This window comes from Caretta caretta, chromosome 3 (assembly GCF_965140235.1).
Source record: "Caretta caretta isolate rCarCar2 chromosome 3, rCarCar1.hap1, whole genome shotgun sequence".
NCBI classification, from domain to species: domain Eukaryota; kingdom Metazoa; phylum Chordata; order Testudines; family Cheloniidae; genus Caretta; species Caretta caretta.
Genome location: NC_134208.1, coordinates 136,441,565 through 136,462,939, shown reverse-complemented (window position 1 = coordinate 136,462,939; position 21,375 = coordinate 136,441,565). Strand labels below are relative to the sequence as shown.

The 21,375-nt window shown below is 42.2% G+C and overlaps 1 protein-coding gene across 4 annotated transcripts in view; it reads right to left on the bottom strand.

Moving 5' to 3' along the window:
* Positions 1-21,375, bottom strand: part of MTR (5-methyltetrahydrofolate-homocysteine methyltransferase) — a 71,817-nt gene that overhangs the window by 19,807 nt on the left and 30,635 nt on the right. For all 4 annotated transcript variants that reach the window (XM_048843781.2, XM_048843785.2, XM_048843782.2 and 1 more), the window contains 10 exons: positions 18,935-19,075; positions 17,908-18,093; positions 16,844-17,023; positions 13,868-13,984; positions 13,631-13,771; positions 9,257-9,346; positions 7,247-7,399; positions 6,485-6,592; positions 3,484-3,584; positions 1,717-1,784 (listed from right to left, as the gene is read on the bottom strand). In XM_048843781.2, the coding sequence (XP_048699738.1) occupies positions 1,717-1,784; positions 3,484-3,584; positions 6,485-6,592; positions 7,247-7,399; positions 9,257-9,346; positions 13,631-13,771; positions 13,868-13,984; positions 16,844-17,023; positions 17,908-18,093; positions 18,935-19,075 (1,285 nt within the window). The remainder of the gene's footprint in view (positions 1-1,716; positions 1,785-3,483; positions 3,585-6,484; positions 6,593-7,246; positions 7,400-9,256; positions 9,347-13,630; positions 13,772-13,867; positions 13,985-16,843; positions 17,024-17,907; positions 18,094-18,934; positions 19,076-21,375) is intronic.

Below are 21,375 nucleotides of genomic sequence, written 5' to 3'. Positions count from 1 at the left end.
CAGCTGGAGTTGGGAGGTGCCCACCAGTGGCATCTCCCAACCACCTTGAGACCTAAGGTATCTCAAGTTAGGCATTCAAGATGGAAGAACCAGATGGCAGAAACCACTTCAAATTTTGGTCAAGGTACCACAGTCTCAAAATTTAAATAAGGCTGTGATGGGGTGTATACCGCGCACACACACTGAAAGAGTTACTGTGAGCCTGAGAGGCCTGGCTGTAGCTGGAGTGTGGAACAGGCTCAGTTAAAGATGAGTCCCAGCTGAGAGGTTATAGTTTAAAGGCAGAGCATCTGGAGCAGAAAGGCACTGCAGGGAGGAGAGGCAGGAACTCTGCAGTCACTTTCTGGGACTAGAGCAGTTGTGAGGAGAGAGACCGAAGTGAGATTTGGCCCTGGGATCCTCCATTAAGTAGAAAAGTCTGTCAAGAGGCCAGGAGACACATGGAGCAGCCACCAGGGTGAAGCACGCTCCAGTGGTGAGCTCTGATAAAAGTGCAGAACCTATACTTCCAAGGAGAAGGTCTGGAAAGTGCTCAGCTGAGGAACAAAACAGAGCACCAGAGAGGGATGAACGAACAAGCTCAAAGGCGGCAGAAGTGGGCTTTTCTTTTGTACTTTTACTTTGGAATTTGATTGGGAGATTCCAGGGGAGAGTCCTGCAAATCCCTGGCCCTTAGAGAAGAGTGTGAGAATAAGGCCTCATAAAAGGCTATGGTTGGAAGAAGCCCAGAGAGGGAGCAGGGTTGGATTTGAATAGACAGACCTTGTCTGTTCGCTACAGGACCCTGGGCTGGAACCCAGAGGAGTGGGAGGGCCTAGGTTCCCTTACCAGCCACTGGAGAAGGTGGAGTGAAGCCCCTGAGAGAAAGACGTGAGGACCAGAGGGCCCAGAGTTAGGGCTGAGGACCTGATACAAGGTTTTGGACTTTGGTTTGCTGCACTTCTTGTTACCATGGAAGAGGTGGACTTAAATCATGACCTGGGCAGAGGGCTGAGTTCCAGGAAAAGAGAGCACCACCAGGCCAAAGTGATTGTTGGCCAGGAGCTTTAGAGGTGACAGAACCTGCTACACCATGCCTAGCCATGAGAGGACACACTAGTGGTGAGTGCGCCCTTTCAAAAAGGCATAAGGAGTTGGATTACTATACACACAGCCCTTGGGGACCCTCATCTACCATACTGGTGCTTTCAAACCCCCATCTGTATTCCTGCATAGTTCACGTCCTCCAAGCCACAACACATAATTTGAGAGTAACTGGGACTTGGTCCAGACAAGTAGTTCTTTATTGTCCTAGAAAGATGAATTCTGGTTTTAACATGCACTGGTTTACAAGTTCAGAATGGTACGAGAGGCCAAGAGTTCTATTCCTAACTCTTTTTCTGACTTGTGACATATTGGAGAAATCACTTAACCTCTCCAAGCCTCAGTTTATCCATCTGTGCAATGGGTATAATAGGATTTACCATTTCACATAGGTATTATTTTGCCAAGTGTTTTGAAATTCCTGGATAAAAGGTGTCAAGTAAATACCAGATACAAGTAGCAACAACAATAAAAAAAGAATAAGTACTTAAATTCTTACTTATCTATGGTAAAATCTTTACACTGCCATGCTATTCATAAGTTTCTCAAACTTTAGAAGTATGCCTCATCAGCAATATAATTCAAATGTGTTTAAAATCAAACAGCTGAAAAGTACAAATGAAATCTCTGTACCTGCTTTGTTTTCAATAGCAGCTCTCAATATCTTATCACACGGAGTCATGACTCCTAAATCGATAACTCTGTGAAAAGAAATGTAATGGTACAAGACTTCCTAAAGTTAACAAAAACAGAGCATTTTTGAATGAAGATCAAAACACTTCATTATAAACCACTGGTCCAGTACTGCAGCATTGTATTATAGAGGAAGACCACAGAAATCTGAAGGCAAAGGTGGGGGGGAAAGGGGAGGTGGTCCCTTTTTGCAGGTTTATTATTCTGGAAATACTGGTGACCCTGGAGGACTTTCAGCTCCTGAACGGATTTCAGAGGATAAAGTATCGGGGAGAGGAGAGGACTGAGAAATTGCACAGTCCGACTTTTTTTAAAAAAATGTCCACATTATTTTTATTTATGTAATAAACAGGGATGGAGGGGGAAGAGATGTGAACAAACTAAACACAAATAATATGGAAAGCAGTGCTGTTTTCATATAACAATTTTGGTGGCAAACAAATGTATTTTAAACTATGATTTTGACAGTATTTAACTTCACTCATTCTTCCATTTTTTTTGTTCAAATTTGTTGAACTTTTGTTCAAACACTAATGTAGTGAAGGCTTTTAAAAAGTAGTAAGCAATAAGTTACTGATGGTAAAACATTACGGTGGTAAATTTTAAGTGTGAAGAGAGGAACAGAATAAACAAATACAAAAAACTAACATCAGGGCTCAAAAAATCCACTTGCTTTGGGCAATTGAGGCAACCTGTACCATAAACTTACGTAGAACTTATGTTTTCCTTTACAAGAAAATTAACTTTCTATTCCTTATGACTGTGTAAATAACTTTCCAAACACACTTACAGTAAACCAATATAGTGTCACCTTTCTGAATCTGCACAGGTAACTCAAGTGCCTCTGTTACTGCTCATAACCATGCAAAGCAGCAGTAGAGCAAGGCTGACAAGCCTCTGGTCAGTTCCACAAGCTGCTATTCACAATCATGTGGGCAGCAGGGAAAGCAACAAGAATCATGTCAGTTCCATGCTGCTTTGGCAGACAAGGAGTTATTCATGGGGAAAAGAAGCCAAACAAAGGGGGAGGGAGGAGCCAAGTATCCAAGTACTCTGCTTGCTGCTGACCTCCACACCCCTTGCAACAGCTAGGATGTTTTGCATAAGGGACAAAAAAAAAAAAAAGGAAGTTTAATCTTCTTTCCAGCAGCTAGAAAAGGGAAGAATTTTAGATTTATAAGATGCCTATCAGCCAGAGGCTGATATGAAATACAGGTCCCTGCCCCAAGCAGTATCCTGGGACAGTACCCGGTCTGAAATCCTCGTTTTTCCTTCTTCCCAGCAACTGATAGCAGGAAGCTGGGTTTTTCATGTGGGTACTTCCCCTGGATTTTGATGGTGGGGCCTCAGTGCTAGGTGAGCCTCTCAGCTTAAATTTAAAAAAAAAAAGAAATTATCAACCTTCTCAAAGACCTTCAAGTTTCAAGGGCTTGTGGCTGTGAAGAAAAAGTTGAAAAAAAGGACCTTAAAGGTTCAAAAGCAAATGGCACATAAAAGTAACCCATTTATTTTTCTTCTAAAACCTTGTGGGTTTAAGTCAGTTTCCTGGTTCTTTTTGTTGCTGTTTTTAACTCATAGGACTAGCAATCCTGCCCCTTGCTTTTTGCCCTATTCTAGTTTCTTCTGACACAACAATTTTTATTATAATTTAGAAGAGAATATTATACTGTAAAGAAAACAGGGACAAACAGCTAAGCTAACAATTACCTGAAATTGTTGCAGCCTAGTACCACTCCCACGATATTCTTGCCAATATCATGTACGTCTCCTTTTACAGTAGCTAGCACTATTGTGCCATGGTAAGGGTCCTGCAAGATGAACAAACATCTCAGTATTTATAACTGTGAGGAAGGCTCAATTTGTTTGTACCGCACCCAGCATAATGGGGTCTTAGTCCACGAGTGGGGTTCCTAGTGCTACTGCAACACAAATCAATATTAAATGACAATTATTAACTGAAAAGTAACTGATTTCTGAGACCGATTTAACTGGTAAAACTGTTTTAGAGCTGAACCCTATTTTGTTCAGGGTTACACAGACTTGAACTTGTGTAGTACCGCTGCTCTAAAATATAACAATTGCACTAATATTCTAGTTTAATTAGATAAAATATTTAGAACGGAGAACGACTGCTCAGAACCAAGTGCACGTTTGTGCCTCGAGGATAATTTTGATTTATTTGAATGTTGTACTGAAAGGGAAGTGAATTATGGATGGAAAGGAATTGAGGAGTAAAGTTTCACACACACCAAAAGAGTTAGAATCTTCTACAACTCAGTAATAACGGGCCAGACTCTCTAGACCAACCTGGCTATTTTATATGACTCAAGCTGCACAAATTGGCCAGATTTGGGACATCAATGGCCAGCAGAGAATTCCCCTTAAAGATCAGAACCTACCAAGGGTGTAAACCTAGACGAGGGAGCTCCAGCGCCAGACGCACCCCCAATGCTGGCACAGAGGGCACTGCCAGTGATGTGGCAAAAGTAGAGTCCCCTATAGTGATTCTCCCTCAAGAACCGTATGTCAGGGGCATACCTTAGAGCAGTCCATAGGCTGCTATAATTCCATGTCTGGACTGGTGCAGGACAGGGAGCAGTCATAGGCTCCATGATGGCTCCCCGCTTCCCTGCATCAAGCAGAGCCCAGGCAGAGGGGAGAATATTGCATATTAAAATACAACTAGAAATATACATTTTGAGTATCTTCTCTCCTATACGGATCCAGGAACAGTCACCAGATCTCCTCCTTGGGGCCTCCGGTGCCTTTTCTGGGCTTGCTAGAACACTTTCCATTATGCATCTCCATAAATCTCAGCGTGCCTACTAATGAAGTGTTCTTTCAGCAATCACTGCTGCTCTCACTAATAAGTATTTTTGTGAAGTGCTTGCATCTCTGATCATCTACAAATCCTTAGCTCCTCAAGGATATTGCTGTTTACTAAAATCGCTAATCTCTTAACAATACTTCTCTCTTTTAGGAGAGAGGGCATTTGAGAACACCACACCTAATGATGGTTCACTAGGAAACATCTTAGAGGAACTACAGTGATGAATTTTGCGGAGCGTTTTCTGTTGGAATACATAAAAATAAATTTAAAAATCTATTTAATCAAATGAGTGGCGGGGGAAAACTATATGAAAGTATGATGACCTAGTAACCACTATAGACTTAGCCAGTGATGAAAGCTCTAAGGAAATAAAGACATTAAGGGGAAAGGAAGAAATAAAATCTATACTAGACAAGTACTTTATTTTAGATGTACTCTATTTAAACATGGTCATTTTGATTGCTGCAAATGAGGTGGAGTGCTCCAGTAATGGCTACGGACCCAAATTACTCTTTTTATTCTGCTACTGGCTGTGGTTGCAGACCTTTTGTCCTCTCAGTGACTGAAATGGTCCTGGAAGGAACCATGAAAAAGTGAAGTCTGTCAAGTGGGCAAACGTGCTTTCAGACGGAGGCTGCAAGGCATTCTCCTCCTGCTCAACAGCTATCTCCAGGAGCAGTATTTCCAGGGGAAGACTCTATAGCTCTCACCAAGCAGACGCTGCAGGAGGGACTGCTCAGTCTTGCTCATTTTTCTCCCACCTTCCCCATCAGAGCAGCAGTCTTACATTGAGCAGGAGCTGACTCTTTCTTAAAATCCCTCAAACTCTGTTAGCTTCCCTCTTTGGTGACACAGAGTTCACCAAATGCCACAGAGGTCACAAAGCTCACACGGGGCCCAGTCCAGATTCTTATTGGCACTGGATCAGATACAGGCAGTCACCCTAAGGAGGAATACTAGGGTGCACACAACTTAAAATAGACAGGAGTTGGTTCGGAACAGAGAGCAGCAGAAGCAAAGAATATGTTGCTGCTGCGAATGGAGGGGAAGGGAAAAAAAGTCTGCAAAATCATTCTCCGGCAGGAGAGAGAAAAATCCATGAGAGATGGCTAAGGGAGGAGAAAGAGGAAAAAAAAGACATGCTCTCTCTCTCCCGTTAAATTATACGGAATTTTTTTCTATTAAAGTCCTTCTTTCCAGCATTTAAAAAAAAAAAATGTTTAACCATTATTTCATGAAAGGCATAACCATGTAAAGAATGGATAACAAATGGAAAATAAATTCTATATCAAGAGGCCTTGATGTCCGCAGCACAAAACTATAAATCCATTGAAAAGTATTCATCTAAGGAAAAGCCCAAGAAAACTTACAAATTTTAGGTTTACCATTTCTCTGGATTTCTCCTGATTTTTTAAAATTCTTTTACATTATGCTGCTGCAGAAGTTTCCATTTGCCACAACATCTGCTGCTGACAAACTGCAGAAAGCAGATCTTGCTGCAGAATTTGGATCTGACATCGCATCCAGGCCCCCGATAATTGGCAAAGCCATATGGGATTTGTCATTTTCAGTTTACCAGCGTTATTCCACAAATTCTGAAGTTCAAACTAAAAACATATACGACATTTCAGACCCAACCACAGAAGTTCTGGTGTTTGGCTTCAGGTCACAGCCATGCGGAGCCTGAGCGTGCCACGTGATTTGGACTCCTAGCCCTAATTCATACAAGATCCACTTGGAACCACGCCTAAGTTCACACACTGAGGTGTGCCTGGCCTAGATTTCAGGTTTTTAAAACAAACAATTCATATAGATCTATAGCCCAGCTTCAGTGAAAGATAGTTTTACAGAGTTACAGCACAAGAGAGCACAACTTACCTCTTCTTCAATGCTGACGGATTTAGCTCTCTTTTCCTCTCTTTCCTTTTCCATGAAGGGAATGAGGTGGCCAACTGCCTTCTTCATAACTCGAGCAGACTTTATCACCTGAATTGACAAATGGAGGAAAGGAGTGTCAGACACAGAGAAACTACAGCCCTTCAACAGCCTGTTTTTCTAACCAGTCACAGAAAACCTGCAAACCAAAATACACATTTGCAAACACAGATCCCACTCTTGCGGTGAGCTCCATGCTGTCCAACTACTGCTCCATGCAGAGCCCCACTGAGTGCCTGGAGCTCACTGTAGGAACAGGGCTGTGTGGCCCAATCCTGACAAGTGCTTAGTAACCACCAAACATAAATAGCTCAATGTGAGTTGAAGGAGCTCACCTCTTTTCAGGATCAGGCCCTTAAGTAAAATCCACTAAAGATGAAATTACAATGCAATGGTCAAAGAGGTGCCCACCAAGCAGCATGGAAAAAAGATGGGGAATTGAAAAGAAAGAGAAGGAAACAAAACAAAAAACCCAACAAAACCCCACCTACAAAGAAGGGTCATGTGCAATGAAAGAACAAAAAACATCATCATCTTAATAGCTACATCTACTTTTTTAACATTTAAACATTCCACTTCCTTTGGAAAGGGAAGCTGGATAGAACCACTTATGGACACTTATTATAAGCAACAACTGGATAGATAATAGAGAGGCTAGGCTAAACTTGTGGAAATACAAGAGACAGGGATTATTCTAGTCTTTACCTGAGGCAGAAACATCTTTCCAGCACCAAAAAGATCACCAACAACTTTCATGCCATTCATCAGGGGCCCTTCAATTATGTTCAGAGTTCTGGGATATTTTTCATAGTTTAATCTTGCCTCTTCTGTGTCCTCAATGACGAATTTTTCAATGCCCTGAAAAAAAATTTACAAAATTTATTTTATATATATAATATATATATATATATATATATATATAAAAAAATAAAAATCCACACATATATACACACACACTCTGTGCGTGTATATGTGTGTGTGTGTGTGTGTGTGTGTGTGTGTTCGTTCGTGTCGGTGTTCTCCCCATAATTTTCAGAGTCCTTTTAAAAAAAAAATCACAAAAGCAAAAATTGATCAACTTTAGACTGCTTATCTTCAAGAATGCATCATAACTATCTTTCAATTACTTTTTCTTGGACAGCCTTGCTCTCATTAAAATATGCATAAGATACTCCTGAGGGAATTCTGTGCCAAACTTAAAAGTTCTGTGCCAAAAAAATTAAAAATTATGCACACAATATTTTAAAATTCTATAAAATTCTGCAAATTGTATTTGTCAATAAATAAATGTGGCTCCAGCAGGCAGTGGGGAGCAAAGGCCACTGACTACGTTGAGGTGGGAGATCACCCTGAAGCCTGCACCTCCCCCAGTACAGACACAAAGCAGTGAGGCTGCACCTGACCCTGACTCAGTGCAAGGGCTGGCCCTACCCCTCTGCGCCAGTTATGGGCAGGGAGGCTCAATCCAGCAGAATCCAAGTGTGGTGGGGCTTGGAGTGTGGGAATCCAGGTGTGGGGTGAGACGTTTCTGCGTGGGGCAATATGTGGGAAAGTGGCTCAGTGGGAGATCTGGATATATAGGGGCTCGTGGGGGGATTCGGGGTGCCGGGGCAATGAGACTCTACGGGGAGGGGGACAGTGGCACGTAAACCCATGTGTCCTCCCCATGATTCACCTCTGTTTGGAGGGGGGCAATCTTCGGTCCCCCCCCCCCCCGCCCAAAACCCTGCACCCAGGGTGTGCAGTCACACAGAATCCCCCCAGAAGTAATAAGAACATAAGAATTGCCATACTGGATCAGATCAGTGGTCCATCTAGACCAGTATTCTGTCTTCTGATAGTGGCCAGTGCCAGATGCTTCAGTGGGAATGAACAGGGCAATTTATAGAGTGATCCATCCCCTGTCATTCAGTCCCAGTTTCTGGCTCTCCAAGGTTTAGGGACACCCAGAGCATGGGGTGGCATCGCTAACCTACTTGGCTAATAGCTACTAATGGACCTATTCTCCATGAACTTATTTAATTTTTTTAACCCAGTTATACTTTTGACATTCACAACATACCCAAGCAATGAGTTCCACAGATTGACTGTGCACTGAATGAAATACTTCCTTGTATAGGTTTTAAATCTGCTGCCTATTAAATTTATTGGGTGACCCCTAGATTTTGTGTTATGTGAAGGGGTATATAACACTTCCTTATTCACTTTCTCTATGCAATTCACTATTCTTCATTTTGTATGCAATTAGTAAACTGTCTACAACAAGCATCTATCCAAACACTGACTAATCATGAAGTTACATAATTATATTTTGTGCTAACTCCCAACATAAACAAATCTTTTTAAAGAGTTTCAATGGAAACCAGTTTATGATTACATGAACGCTGCTCTTCATCGCATTTGCAACCCAAACATACCAGCATCTTTTTAACGGAAAGTGAAATGGAGTAGAAACAGAACATTAGAAGTGAAGCTGACCAGTCAATCCCCATTCACCTAGCTGAGTAAATTGCAAGTGAAAGAGTCTAAGCAGTGAAAACTAAACATGATTATTTGTTTGAAATTACTTGTGTTATTAGTAACGTAGGCAAGAGAGATTATGAATTTTAAGCCAACAGTGGCCTTCTTAAGGACTATATCTTGGTAACAGCAGGTGGGCCACAGGTATGATATCTGCATACTTTGACTACGTAAAGTAACTTTATATAAATTCACCTTGACAAGTGAGTATTCCAGCCTTTCCTCCACGGTGCTATCCCGCCATTCATCAGTCTGTACCATTTTCTTTCCTCCTTGGACATGAGTCTAAAATGGATTGAGAGAGAATTGGAGTCAGTGGGAATTTGACTGGGTACAGGACACAGTCATAACCTCAGAATCTGGTCTTTTATTTTTCTAGGAATCAGAATTTAAAACTTCACACACATCCCACACTAAACGTTTTTAGGCCTTTGAAAGTAGTATTGTTTATACAAGTACACAAAGCACTATGCGTCTGATGCTCTACTGATAAATAAAACTGACACCCTCTGAAAAGCATGTTGTAATGAAGATGTAGACACAAAAAAAAGACTAACACTACCACCACTAATAAGACATGCTGAAAGTACTCAACTTTAGGTTTCTACTTCGGAATGTAATTTACATGGATCCCAGGCCAGCCCACTGCACAATTCATTTTAAAATCCTAAATAATTAATTTGGAATTAGTTCAGTTCTGCTGGAGTAGAGTTTATGTTACGCCACGTTCCGGATTACTTTTGAATTAAAAGACATCCAGAACTATTTCATGCTGGGAAGTTTCATCAGTACAAAATAGCCAACATACACTTTCTTTCTCTCATTTCAGGCTTTAGTCCCATAGCAGGATTTGTTCTTAAATACACAAATATCCACCAGAAAGGTACATGGTTGAGGAAACAGAAGATCATTACATCCATCAGTGCATTTGGTTCAAGTCAGTTTGCTTTCTGCAAACTGTTCCCATGGTGCATTTTGAAAGAGAAAAATTGCCCTAAACACTCCCACATTTCATTGACTTCTGATTGTCTCATCCCATTGCTTTGGATGTTTATTATCAGCCTTTTAAAGGTAGGACCATGTATTTGTATTGAGCTCAACTGACTTTAAAGTTTCTGCAGAGCTACCAAGCCTTACACCACTTTATTCTCTTCTCCCATAAACCTTCTGATCTTGTTCTACCCTCTTCATGAAATGGCCCTCAACCCTTTTGGATGATCCACAGAGGAAACTAGATTGGATCTCATCTATAGAAAGAATAAAGTCAGCTGGAGCCAAAGTGCTCTCCTTAATGCCTTGTCTACACCAGAAACTTGGAAGCATTTTTCTGCCCCAGTGTTACCTACAGTGGTAGTTGTAATGTACACAGCAAGCAGGTGTTCTCTCTGTGTCAGCTTCCCCTGCAGATAGCACAGTAGCTGGGTCAAAAACAGAGATAACCGAGAGGCCAGATGAGGATGGCACATTTATACGGATATAAAGGTGCTTGAGGGAAGCGAGACTCCAATTTGCAGAGGGATGAAACAGAGAAGAGAACGTTTAAATAACCAGTGGCCAGTGTAAGTCAGAGTAAGAGGAGACTAGAAAAGGGGAAAATCACATGTTGCAGTAAATGAGATCCAGGATACAGGCAACAATGATTATAGATTGGTGAAGGCTATGGGAGTCAAGCACAGAGAGGATGAGTACATCATGGAGGCCATCACTCACCCTTTGAAATCCCCAGTACAGAGAAACTTGGCAGAAGAGACATTAACAAGAAGTCAAATAAAAGAGGGAGGCAGGGTGGATAAGATTTTTGAAAGGGAAGTGGTAAACTAGAGAGAGTTTAAACAGTAGAAGGAGAAATGGGGTTGGATGGATGAAAAAGGAGCAAAAAAGTAATAATCTTGTGCTGGGCCTCTGGCCATGCATTTCAGTAATGGGATCAATTTTACTCACAATTATGTAGCATGTAATTAATGTATAGAATTTGCTGCTGCGCGGGGGGGGGGGGGGGGAAGCACACACTATGAATGGATTTTTACAGTAGGATAATTCTGGACACAAAGGATGGAAAACCATCTTCACTAAGGATGGAAACACTCCCATTGACTTCAATGGAGCCAAGATTTCACCCTAAGAATATTGCAGCTATGCAAGAGATGAATGAATCTCATGTTTCAGGTGCAACCTGATCCCGCAGGGGAGGTGGGACTGACAAAGAGGAAATCTCCACCCCCCCCCACACACCCCCAGTGTGCAGCACTGGACGACTGGCAAGGTGCATTGCTACAGGCAGGGGAGGTGGAGGGAGGCTGCCTCACTCTGAAGCGCTGTTGGAGGCAGGATACCGAAGATGGACTTAGTCTGATCTGGTGTTGCAGTTTCCATGCTCACTGCATGTTAGCACTGTAAGGATTTCTACAGTTGACATGAAGGAATAAAGAAAATATGTAGGCTTACAGGGTGCAGCATCCAGTAACAGTTAAATACCCTCTGCAGAGCAGAAATCAAAGCAATTACACATGCCACACCAAATCAGTGAAACACACATATGAAATACATTTTTGAAGGGTGAAATTCATTCCAATGCACAGGGCCTGCACAAGGCCTTATATACCACTGAAGACTCAGGGAAGGGCTTTAGTGGTATAGTACACACAGTCCTGCATGGTTCCCCTGCATAAGACTGATCTCACCCAAAAGCTTTACTGAAGCACAATACAAAGCTCTAAGAAAGTGCTATACAAAAACCCCAAGCCAAAGTTCCTATCTCCAGTGCAGGCCACATTTCAAAGCTGTCAGTTGTGGATTTTCTACAGATCCCCTACTGGAATTTTATGTTAAATTTTCATTCAGGTTTTAGGGATGTGCTGAATAGATAGATTCTCTCTTTTTGGTAAAGAGCATGGGACTGCTCCAACTTCTGCAATAAAAACATCTACCCTGAGAACTGGGTAGAGAGTCCAATATCTGATACAGTAACAATTCACATACTGAGACTGTATTTTTCCATGCTCTTAAGATTTACCAGAAGAAAGAGCTCATCTGCTTTACCCAACCATGTTACTGCTTTTCAAGCTCTATTTGCATTCAAAGTCTGCCTCTTGCAGAAACACTTACGTGGTCCCTCTTGAGGGCTGTTGAATAGGATTGATTGGGCTATTAATTCCCTTTAACATTAAGGGACACCACCATAAATTAAGACATTTAGCCTACTGGACAGAGATATTTCTGGTTTAAAATAATCCCCTTTGGTTCTTCCACCACCACCACTTCGGGCCAAATTTACAAAAGGTATTTAGATGCCTAACTCACGTAGGTGCTTAGTGAGATTTTCCAAAGCATCTATTTGAATTTTTAGGTTCCAGAATACCTTTGTTAACCTGGCTTTTAAACTATTTTATTTTTCACACCCTTTGGCTCTTCTATTTCACTGTAATGCTCTAGTTGTTTTTTTATTCCTCCCTGCAACTGCAGATACCATAAATATCCACAGTTTACCATCACATCCAGGAAAGAACTTGTAAATCAACTGGTATTAAAAGAATAAAAGCATTGTACAAAACAACCTTAGTAATAGTATTAAGTCTTACATAAAGTGTGTGCTATGAGGACGAGGGATAACATGGATAGAAAAAAGTTTTCCTGCTATTTATTTTAAATTTACTGCCCTTGTTATTATACAGGCATGGACATAGTTGTGTCCTACAGGCCAAACACAATCCATGCATTTCAATAACACATCCTATAGTCCCCCTCATCTTTAATAAGGGGTGTGGCCTGCAGTCATTCGAAATAGCTCTTCAGTCTGGTTTACGATTATTCTATAATGTGCCTAGTAACTTACTTGGAAATCCACAGGAGGGTTGACACCAGTTTCAATGGGACCAGAATTTCACTTTAAGTCTATAGGGTTGTTAATCTGGCACCTTTCATATTCCTTTAGATAGGTACTTACATGGTCCCTATCACCAGTCTCTCACAAATGCATCGATTAACATAACACCCCTGTGGGGTCAGATAGTTTTAGCTGCCTTTTACAGATGGGGAGATGAGAAAGAGAGGGACATTAAATGACGTGTCCAAGAACACACAGGAACTCTGGCACAGCTGGCACCTGAATGCAAATCTGAGTCCCACTAGAATGCCTTTACCACCGGATCACCTTTCAGGCACACACAAAATGCTCTCTGTCCTCCAAAAAGACATGTAGGGGCTGGAGTTGCAAAAGAAAGAGCCCTCTTCACTTCCTGGGATGATCCCAGCCCCTAGTGCAATATGAAATTCTGCTCCAGAGGCAAAACAGTCTCAACAGAAGGTACGTTTGCCACAGGCTCTCCTTAGGAGTCAGAAGGACTCTGATTTGGTAGGCACCTTCAGGGCATGATGTAAGCGTATTCAATTTGGTTCAGTTTTTTTCCCATTTGCTTTTAATAACGCAGCTGCTTACACCAACTGGGCACCTTCTACTACTCCGTCAGAGGCTACATAAATGTGTGTTTTAATCTTACCTGGTGTGTCAGCACTTAGATGCAACAGCCTATGTTCTGTAAAAAGGTTAACAATGACATAACACAAAGTTACCTGGGCATAATGTAAAAGCTTCTCTGTTGCATCTGGGTCTTTATTCCAAATCAGATTCTCACACAGCTGTAGAAGTTCCTTGTGAATATCATCATACACTGGAAGATTCCCTGCATTCACTATCCCCATGTCCATGCCGTACTGAGAGTACAGAAAAAAGATCAGCAGCAATATCCATAAAACCTCACACCACATATCTGTGGAGCACAAATAATGTACTCAGAAAGCACATCATACCTTAATTGCATGATACAGGAAAACTCCGTGCATTGCTTCTCGAATGGCTTCCATCCCCCGGAAGGAGAAGGACAGATTGGAAAGGCCTCCACTTATTTTAGCTCCTGGCAGTGTTTCCTAGCAACAGGATCAAAATATCAGCATGGTCAAACTTTACAGAAGTGATTCCTAAAGAGGTGTTGGAGAGGATCTAATGATCCACAAAGAACTTGTTCCAGGTCTGTGCGGTGTTGGCAAGTCATATGGTGATAGCGCCTCCCTTCCTCTCCTTGGTTCCAACTGCTTCTACAGTTATCCAGGCTCTTCCTTGCAGAGAAGAACTTGAATATCTGTAGAAGAAGCTGGAAACAGAAAAAGGAAGAACCAACCTAGCAATACATAAGCAACTTGTGTGATTCCCAAAGGGATGACGGGCTATTATGAATGGGATCGTGACTGGGAGGGGTGTTCCACATAATAGTAAACAGGAGGGGAGCTACTCTCTCAAGATGTGTTCCACACTATGAAAGTCTGACAACTTCTGCTTTCTACAACACTAACATGTTCACTTTTCCTTAAACTGAGCAAAGAAACCAGGAAGAAAAGGGATCCAACATAGTAACAACTCACAGATTATCTTTCTCAACAAAAACTGTAAATTAATTATCTGTCATCCAATATTAACTAGATCCTGTTTGTTAGATTTTTTTATTAAGAAGAAGGGCTGTCACTGCATTTTTTAGTCAAAACTCACAGAGCAGCCAGGGTAAATTTAGTAAAAGTCACAAGGTGAGGGTAAATGGAGCGTAAAGTCACAGGAGCACTATTTAAAGTGGGTGGAGTCCTGCCCCCAGAGGGTAAGACGTTGCAGAACAAGCCCACCCCACACTCACCCGGCAGTGGTGGCTCCTATCCTGCGGGGCTGGTCCAGCTCTGCCCTCTGGTCTGTTGGCTCTCGTCATAGCATGCAAGCAGGGCCTGTTTCCTACAATGCCCCCACTCCAGCCCTAGCACCACCAGATCGCTTGCCCCAAACTGGGTTGTGGCTGGAAAAGTGGCCATACCATGGCCCAGGTTCCCTGCTACTCCTGCCCTAGAAAATCCCAGACACACAGAAAAATCCTGTCCACAATAAAAAGTAATAGACAACTAGGTGGGGGGGGGGGGAACCCACAGCATCAATGACACTTACCACCATGACAAACCTGCAGCCCTATTAATAAGGCCCAAGGTCTAGGGCCAAAAGTAGCTGCAAAGCTGAAGGTTTGCAGCAGGGAGGCTAAAAGCAGCAGACATCCTGTGCAGGAGGATTCTGCCTCCTCTGCTCATTGCAGAGAAATCTCTGTGGGAGGCTTCCACAGTTTACTAGAGGAGAGGGAGGAAGATAGTGACATGGCCAGTGGATCTGTGAATAGACTGCTTTGCGGAGGTACGGTGAGTCACATCCATACTACTCCTCAACAAGCCCTACTAGCAATCAACACCTGACTGTAGTGAATGCAATGGAGATCTCTTCCCACTCTACCTCAGAGAACTCCTCTGTAGTTCCCTGAAATCAGAACTCTGATGTTTATGGGATTAGCACTTAGGACAAAAAGTTAATGGGTCAAATAGCATTTTGGGGGCAATTACCATGCATCTCTGATATGGATTAATTCATTAATTCCTTAAAACTGAGAAACTCTCAGACTAAGGCCAGAAGGGACCAGCATGATCATCTAGTCTGACCTCCTGCACATTGCAGGCCACAGAACCTCATCCACGCACTCCTGTAATAGACCCCTAACCTCTGGCTGAGTTACTGAAGACCTCAAATCATAATTTAAAGACTTCAAAATACAAAGAATCCACAATTTTTTCTAGTTTAAACCTGCAAGTCACCCATCGCCCAGAACACGCACATCTGTTGACTGCCAACACTTCCAAGGTTATCCCTGGTTTTGGAATTATTTTGTGATTGTTAAATATCTGGGTCAGGTTTTGGGCAACTGTGGTTCTGAACAGCTCAGACTATGGGAGTGTAGAAATAAAGGACCCTCCAAATCATTGTCTTCCCAAAGGGAATCAATCATTGCCCTGCTACTTACATACCCAGCATCCGCCTGCCTTCTCTCAGCAGGCCTGTGTCCCCACTTCATACACACACACACTTAACTTGAATTGTGTTTTTTAGGGAGCAGCTGACAGCCCTCTTCTGGAAAGGTGGACAACTAATCCACCTCTACATCCTGTAACAACCAGACCTGGAAGAGCTCCTCCATTCTCAGTGCTTCCGCTGCCAAAAGTGCCTTAACACGCAACGCTAGAGTCATGCCACAGGAATACCCTGGGCTAGCTTGGAATCCAAAAATCTCATCTGGTGACTGGAAAGGCTTTCTGAGTTCAACTGATCCTGGACAGAGATAGGACAGGGTGTTGCCTGCTCATCTCCCAGAAAATATCTCAAATAGAATCTGTTTGCAAGGGCTGGCAACAAATAGAACCCATCACATTGCCCCCTCAAATATAACGGTAGAATGGGTGACATGCCTTTATACAAGTGATGCCCTTTATTTCTGGGTGTCCCAACAGGTGTACTGTGACTAAACAAAAAGTAAAGAAAGTCTTACATTAGAGCATAGACAAAAACCTGACCTAATCCAGCCACAATAATTGAACTTAATTAAACAAGTCAGCTTTCACATGTCTTGAGAGGGGCCTTTTGGCCAGTGCGCTGACATTTTATGAATGTTACTTCATTTCATTAATACCAATATATTTATGGTACAGTTTATGGACTGAGCTAAATTGAAAGCACTACATAATGTATAATGTTTCCTATTGGAAGCATAGCAGTGTTGAGAAACTACTGCAGTTCACAGGAGTAGTCCACTATTATTAATTTAAGAAGTAAATTATTGTGAAGCACTGGGGATTTTTTAAGTAGATCTGCATGAAGTTATAATAAAAAAACAAAAAACAAACAAAAAAAACAGCAACAGCCAAAAAACCCCTCACTTTTATGGTTTTAGCTGCACTGATGAAGTTAATTGCATACAGGTTATGTTCTTCCATTCCAGTCCCTATGGTCAGAATATTGGGGTCAAAAATTATATCGTTTGGATTGAAGCCCACTTTCTTCACAAGGAGGTGGTAAGCTCTGGTGCACACTGCAATTTTAGTTTCCGTTTCTGTGGCCTGGAAAAATAAAAGAAGGGGTATGAAAAGAAAGCATTTCTGCTGTGTAACACAAAAGAGACAGGATGGAACCAAAGCTCCAGAGCTAAGTTGGCAGGTCTCTCATGAATCAGAGTTACCAATTCGAACACCATGAACTTGGGAAAAGATGAGATTTTGAGTTTATAAAGTCCAAGTTTAGGCATGTTCAGAGCTGAGGGGTCTTGGTTCAGTCCATTAGAGAAAGGAAGTAGGTTAGATCGAGAGAGACACTCCACGGTTCCGGTATGGGCCCCATTTCCAGCATTGCAGCAAAACTTAAGACAGCTCTGGCAAGAACAAAACTAATTCACAAAGAGATCTGAGCTTAGTTCTCTCTCTGATCCATATGCCAATCAGTTTCTGAACTAGAAACCTGAAGTGGAAAAGAACTATAGAATTTAAACAGAAATTGTATCTCTCTGCTATAAAATTCCTGTCTACTCCACTGCCACAATCGTCATTTAGTACAGATGGCATAGCCTTGTGGCACACCAATACCGCTGCTACTACTGGCAGACCTTGGCCTCTTATGATGGGGCCTGGGGTTGCTCTATATGGCTCAGGTCTGATTCTGTCACTCTTAGTCTTATAGGAATGGTATATTCAATTCAATCAATCCCGTTGTTTCAAATAGACTACCCACATGGATATGGTGCTATCTCAACACAATCAGGCCAACAGGTCAAAAATGTCTCTAGATTGGGTGGGCGGGGGACGAAGAAGGTGTTACTAAGATTGTATAGGCCTCTAATCGTATTTGACCCTAACTACACCGCACTTTACCTCCTCCTCCTCCTATGGGAATAGGGTACCGGTCATCTCAAAAAGTGAAATCTGTCACATAATAAGAAAGTGACACTCACTTGACCCACTTCATCAAAAGCCATGACCACCACAGCTGCCCCATACAACTTAATCCTTCTTGCTTTTTCCAGGAAATCATCTTCACCTTCTTTCAGGCTGATGCTGTTCACAATGCATTTCCCTTGGCAACACTTCAAGCCAGCTTCAATCACAGAGAAATTTGAAGAATCGATGCATAACGGCACCTGTATCCAGCAGAAAGATAAAGAGGGGACGTGCAAATTAGCAGCAAATTTTCCCTGAGAACCATCCACCAACTTAAACAAAAGGCTGGAAAAGCAAACACAAAATTCATCAGGTTTTCAAGCCTGCTTAAGGATAGGAATAAAAAACAGGAGAAATCTACCAACAAAATAGCACCCAGAATACTTGCTTTCAGTGCAAATCTCAATGCAACTCTAAATACAGAGCTGCTATGGTGCCTCCATAACATGCACATTATACAGAGATCTCTCTCTTCCCTGCTCTCCTCCCCTGCTTATCTTCCAGCATGCAAGTATTGGTTTTTAGAAAGCCAAATTCCTTGGCATCAGCAGGTTTTAGTATCATGTGGGAGAACCTTCCTATATCTACAGTGAACTCTGGACCCTTGTTCCGCAGACAGATGAGATTTACGTATGAGAACACTGCTAAGCACAGCACTCTACTGCTAGTTTATATTGTGCATAGTGGTTTTAAAAAGGACTTGATATTCTGCTCTGCCAACCAAAGGAAAAATGCAGCATGCCTTTGAGTTGGCAATAAAAGACAATGCAGCTCAGAAGGAGTGTGCTTAAAATCTGTGTTTCTGTGGGAGGCCATTCTGCTGCACGCCACTTAGCACATGTGACACTATTCTAAAGGGAAGGAAAGAACCCAAAATTCTGTTGCCTGTGGCTTTCCCATCACAAAACTAGTGCAGGATAACTGAATGCACACACTTCCTGTTTACTAAACATGACAGTCTGTATCAACATTTTACCAAAATATGATTCACATATCAACAGAAATCTGATTGAATGTGCTGTGGGATGAATCAAGTACAACCTTAGCAATGTCAGGTTCTGAAGCAATGAAGTTACAAAATCTGGCCATAGCACTTGGCCCATCCAGCATTCCATCATCCATATTGATATCCAAAATCTGGGCTCCCATCTCAACTTGGGCCTTGGCTACACTCAGAGCTTCCTATGGAGAGATTTAAAATGAATAAGCGGAACAAATGAGTTAGTCATGATGGAGACATTATTTCACTTTCCCAAACAAAGTTCTCTGAATTCACCCTATGTTGTAGATTATCAAAATGAGAGCGTCTCCTTCTCCGATTAGTTTTATAAAGGTTCCTTTGTCGACATCAGATAAGTAGGTGTCCTCCCACATATCCTTGGAGCTTCAATCAGTGTGTTGTAAAAGGTCATGAGGCTCTAACTCTTGGATCTTTGAGAAGCCCAGCTGTCCGAAGTCTCAGAGGTTAATTGCTCTCACGGGTGAGGGATGTAGCTGAGCTAAGCTACACCGGCAGACTTTGTATAAAAAGTCACTTGCTAGGCAAACCTGAGAGCCACAAACAGAGGCATTTCAGAGGCAGTTAAGAGTGGGAGTGAGAAAGGCTTTCCTTCCAACTCTACATGCAATATTAAGGAGGCCAGACATGGAAGAGTGGTGGAGGTGTGGCCACATGCTCTTTTCTGCCTGAAGCCAAAAGAGACTTCCTGTGCATTAAATGCAAGTTGGTGACTGCGCTGGAAGAAAAGATTTGCAGTTTGGAGGGGCAAGTTGAAATGCTCCTGGGAATCGGAGAAGGTGAGCAGTTCCTAGATAGCCAGGTTTGGGAAAGAAGAATGGATCAAAGAAGAATAGAACTGGCCACCAAAGAATTGGAGAGAAAGTCAGTGAGGAGTCCTGGCAGTTCATAACCACCAGAGGCAAGAGCTCAGTGGCATTCCACATTGCTGGAGATAGATGAGAATAGGCAACCTGTGGCCACCAGAGAAAAGAGGACCAGAAGAAATTCCACACAAGCTTAAGTTTCATATGGATACCAGGTCCTCCATTTGGAAACTGTGGAAGATACCTCTCAAGATCCAGCAAGTGGAAGCGTACTCCGTTTAGGAAGGAACAAATCAGTTGCACACACACAAAATGGGAAATGACTGCCTAGGAAGGAGTACTGCAGAAAGGGATCTGGGGGTCATAGTGGACTACAAGCTAAATATGAGTCAACAGTGTAATGCTGTCACAAAAAAAGAGAACATCATTCTGGGATGTATTAGCAGGAGTGTTGTAAGCAAGACACGAGAAGTTAATTCTTCCATTCTACTCTGCGCTGATTAGGCCTAAACTCAAGTACTGTGTCCAGTTCTGGGCGCCACATTTCAGGAAAGATGGGGACAAATTGGAGAGAGTCCAAAGAGCAACAAAAATGATTAAAGGTCTAGAAAACATGACCTATGAGAGAAGATTGAAAAAATTGGGTTTGCTTAGTCTGGAAAAGAGAAGACTGACAGGGGACTTAACAGTTTTCAAGTACTTAAAAGGTTATTGCAAGGAGGAGGGTGAAAAATTGTTGTTCTTATCCTCTGAGGATAGGACAAGAAGCAATGGGCTTAAATTGCAACAAGAGAGGTTTAGGTTGGACATTAGGAAAAACTTCCTAACTGCCAGGGTGGTTAAGCACTGGAATAAATTGCCTAGGGAGGTTGTGGAATCGCCATCATTGGAGATTTTTAAGAGCAGGTCAGGAAAAGTTTAGATAATACTTAGTCCTGCCATGAGTGCAGGGGACTGGGCTAGATGACCTCCCAAGGTCCCTTCCAATCCTATGATTCTATGACACAAAAATTTGGGGAGTGGTAAATAATGAAAAATACAGGTCACAGATTCAGTGCAATTTGGATCACTTGGTAAACTGGACGCAAGCAAGCAATATACATTTCAACACAGCTAAATGTAAATGTATACATCTGGGAACAAAGAACGTAGGTCATACTTACAGGATGAGAGACTATCCTGAGAAGCAGGGAAACTGGAAAAGATTTTGGGGAGAGTGGATAATCAGCTGAGCATGAGCTGTCAGTGTGATCAGCTGTGGCCAAAAGAGCTAATGTAATCCGGGGATGCAAAAAACAGGAGAATCTCAAGGAGTAGAGAGGTTGTTTTACCTCTATACTTGGCATGAGTGTGAATGCTGCTAGAATACTGTGTCCTGCTCTGGCGTCCACAGTTCAAGAAGGATGTTGATAAACTGGAGAATGTTCAGAGAGCCACAAGAATTAAAGGAATAGAAAACATGACTTATAGTGACAGACTCAGAGCTCAATCTATTTATCTGAACAAAAAGAGAAGGTTAAGGGGTGACTTGATTACAGTGTAAGTATGTAGATGGGGAACAAATACATAATAATGGGCTCTTCAATCTAGCAGAGAAAAGTCTAACCAATCCAATGGCTAGAAGTTGGAGCTAGACAAATTCAGACCGGAAATAAGGC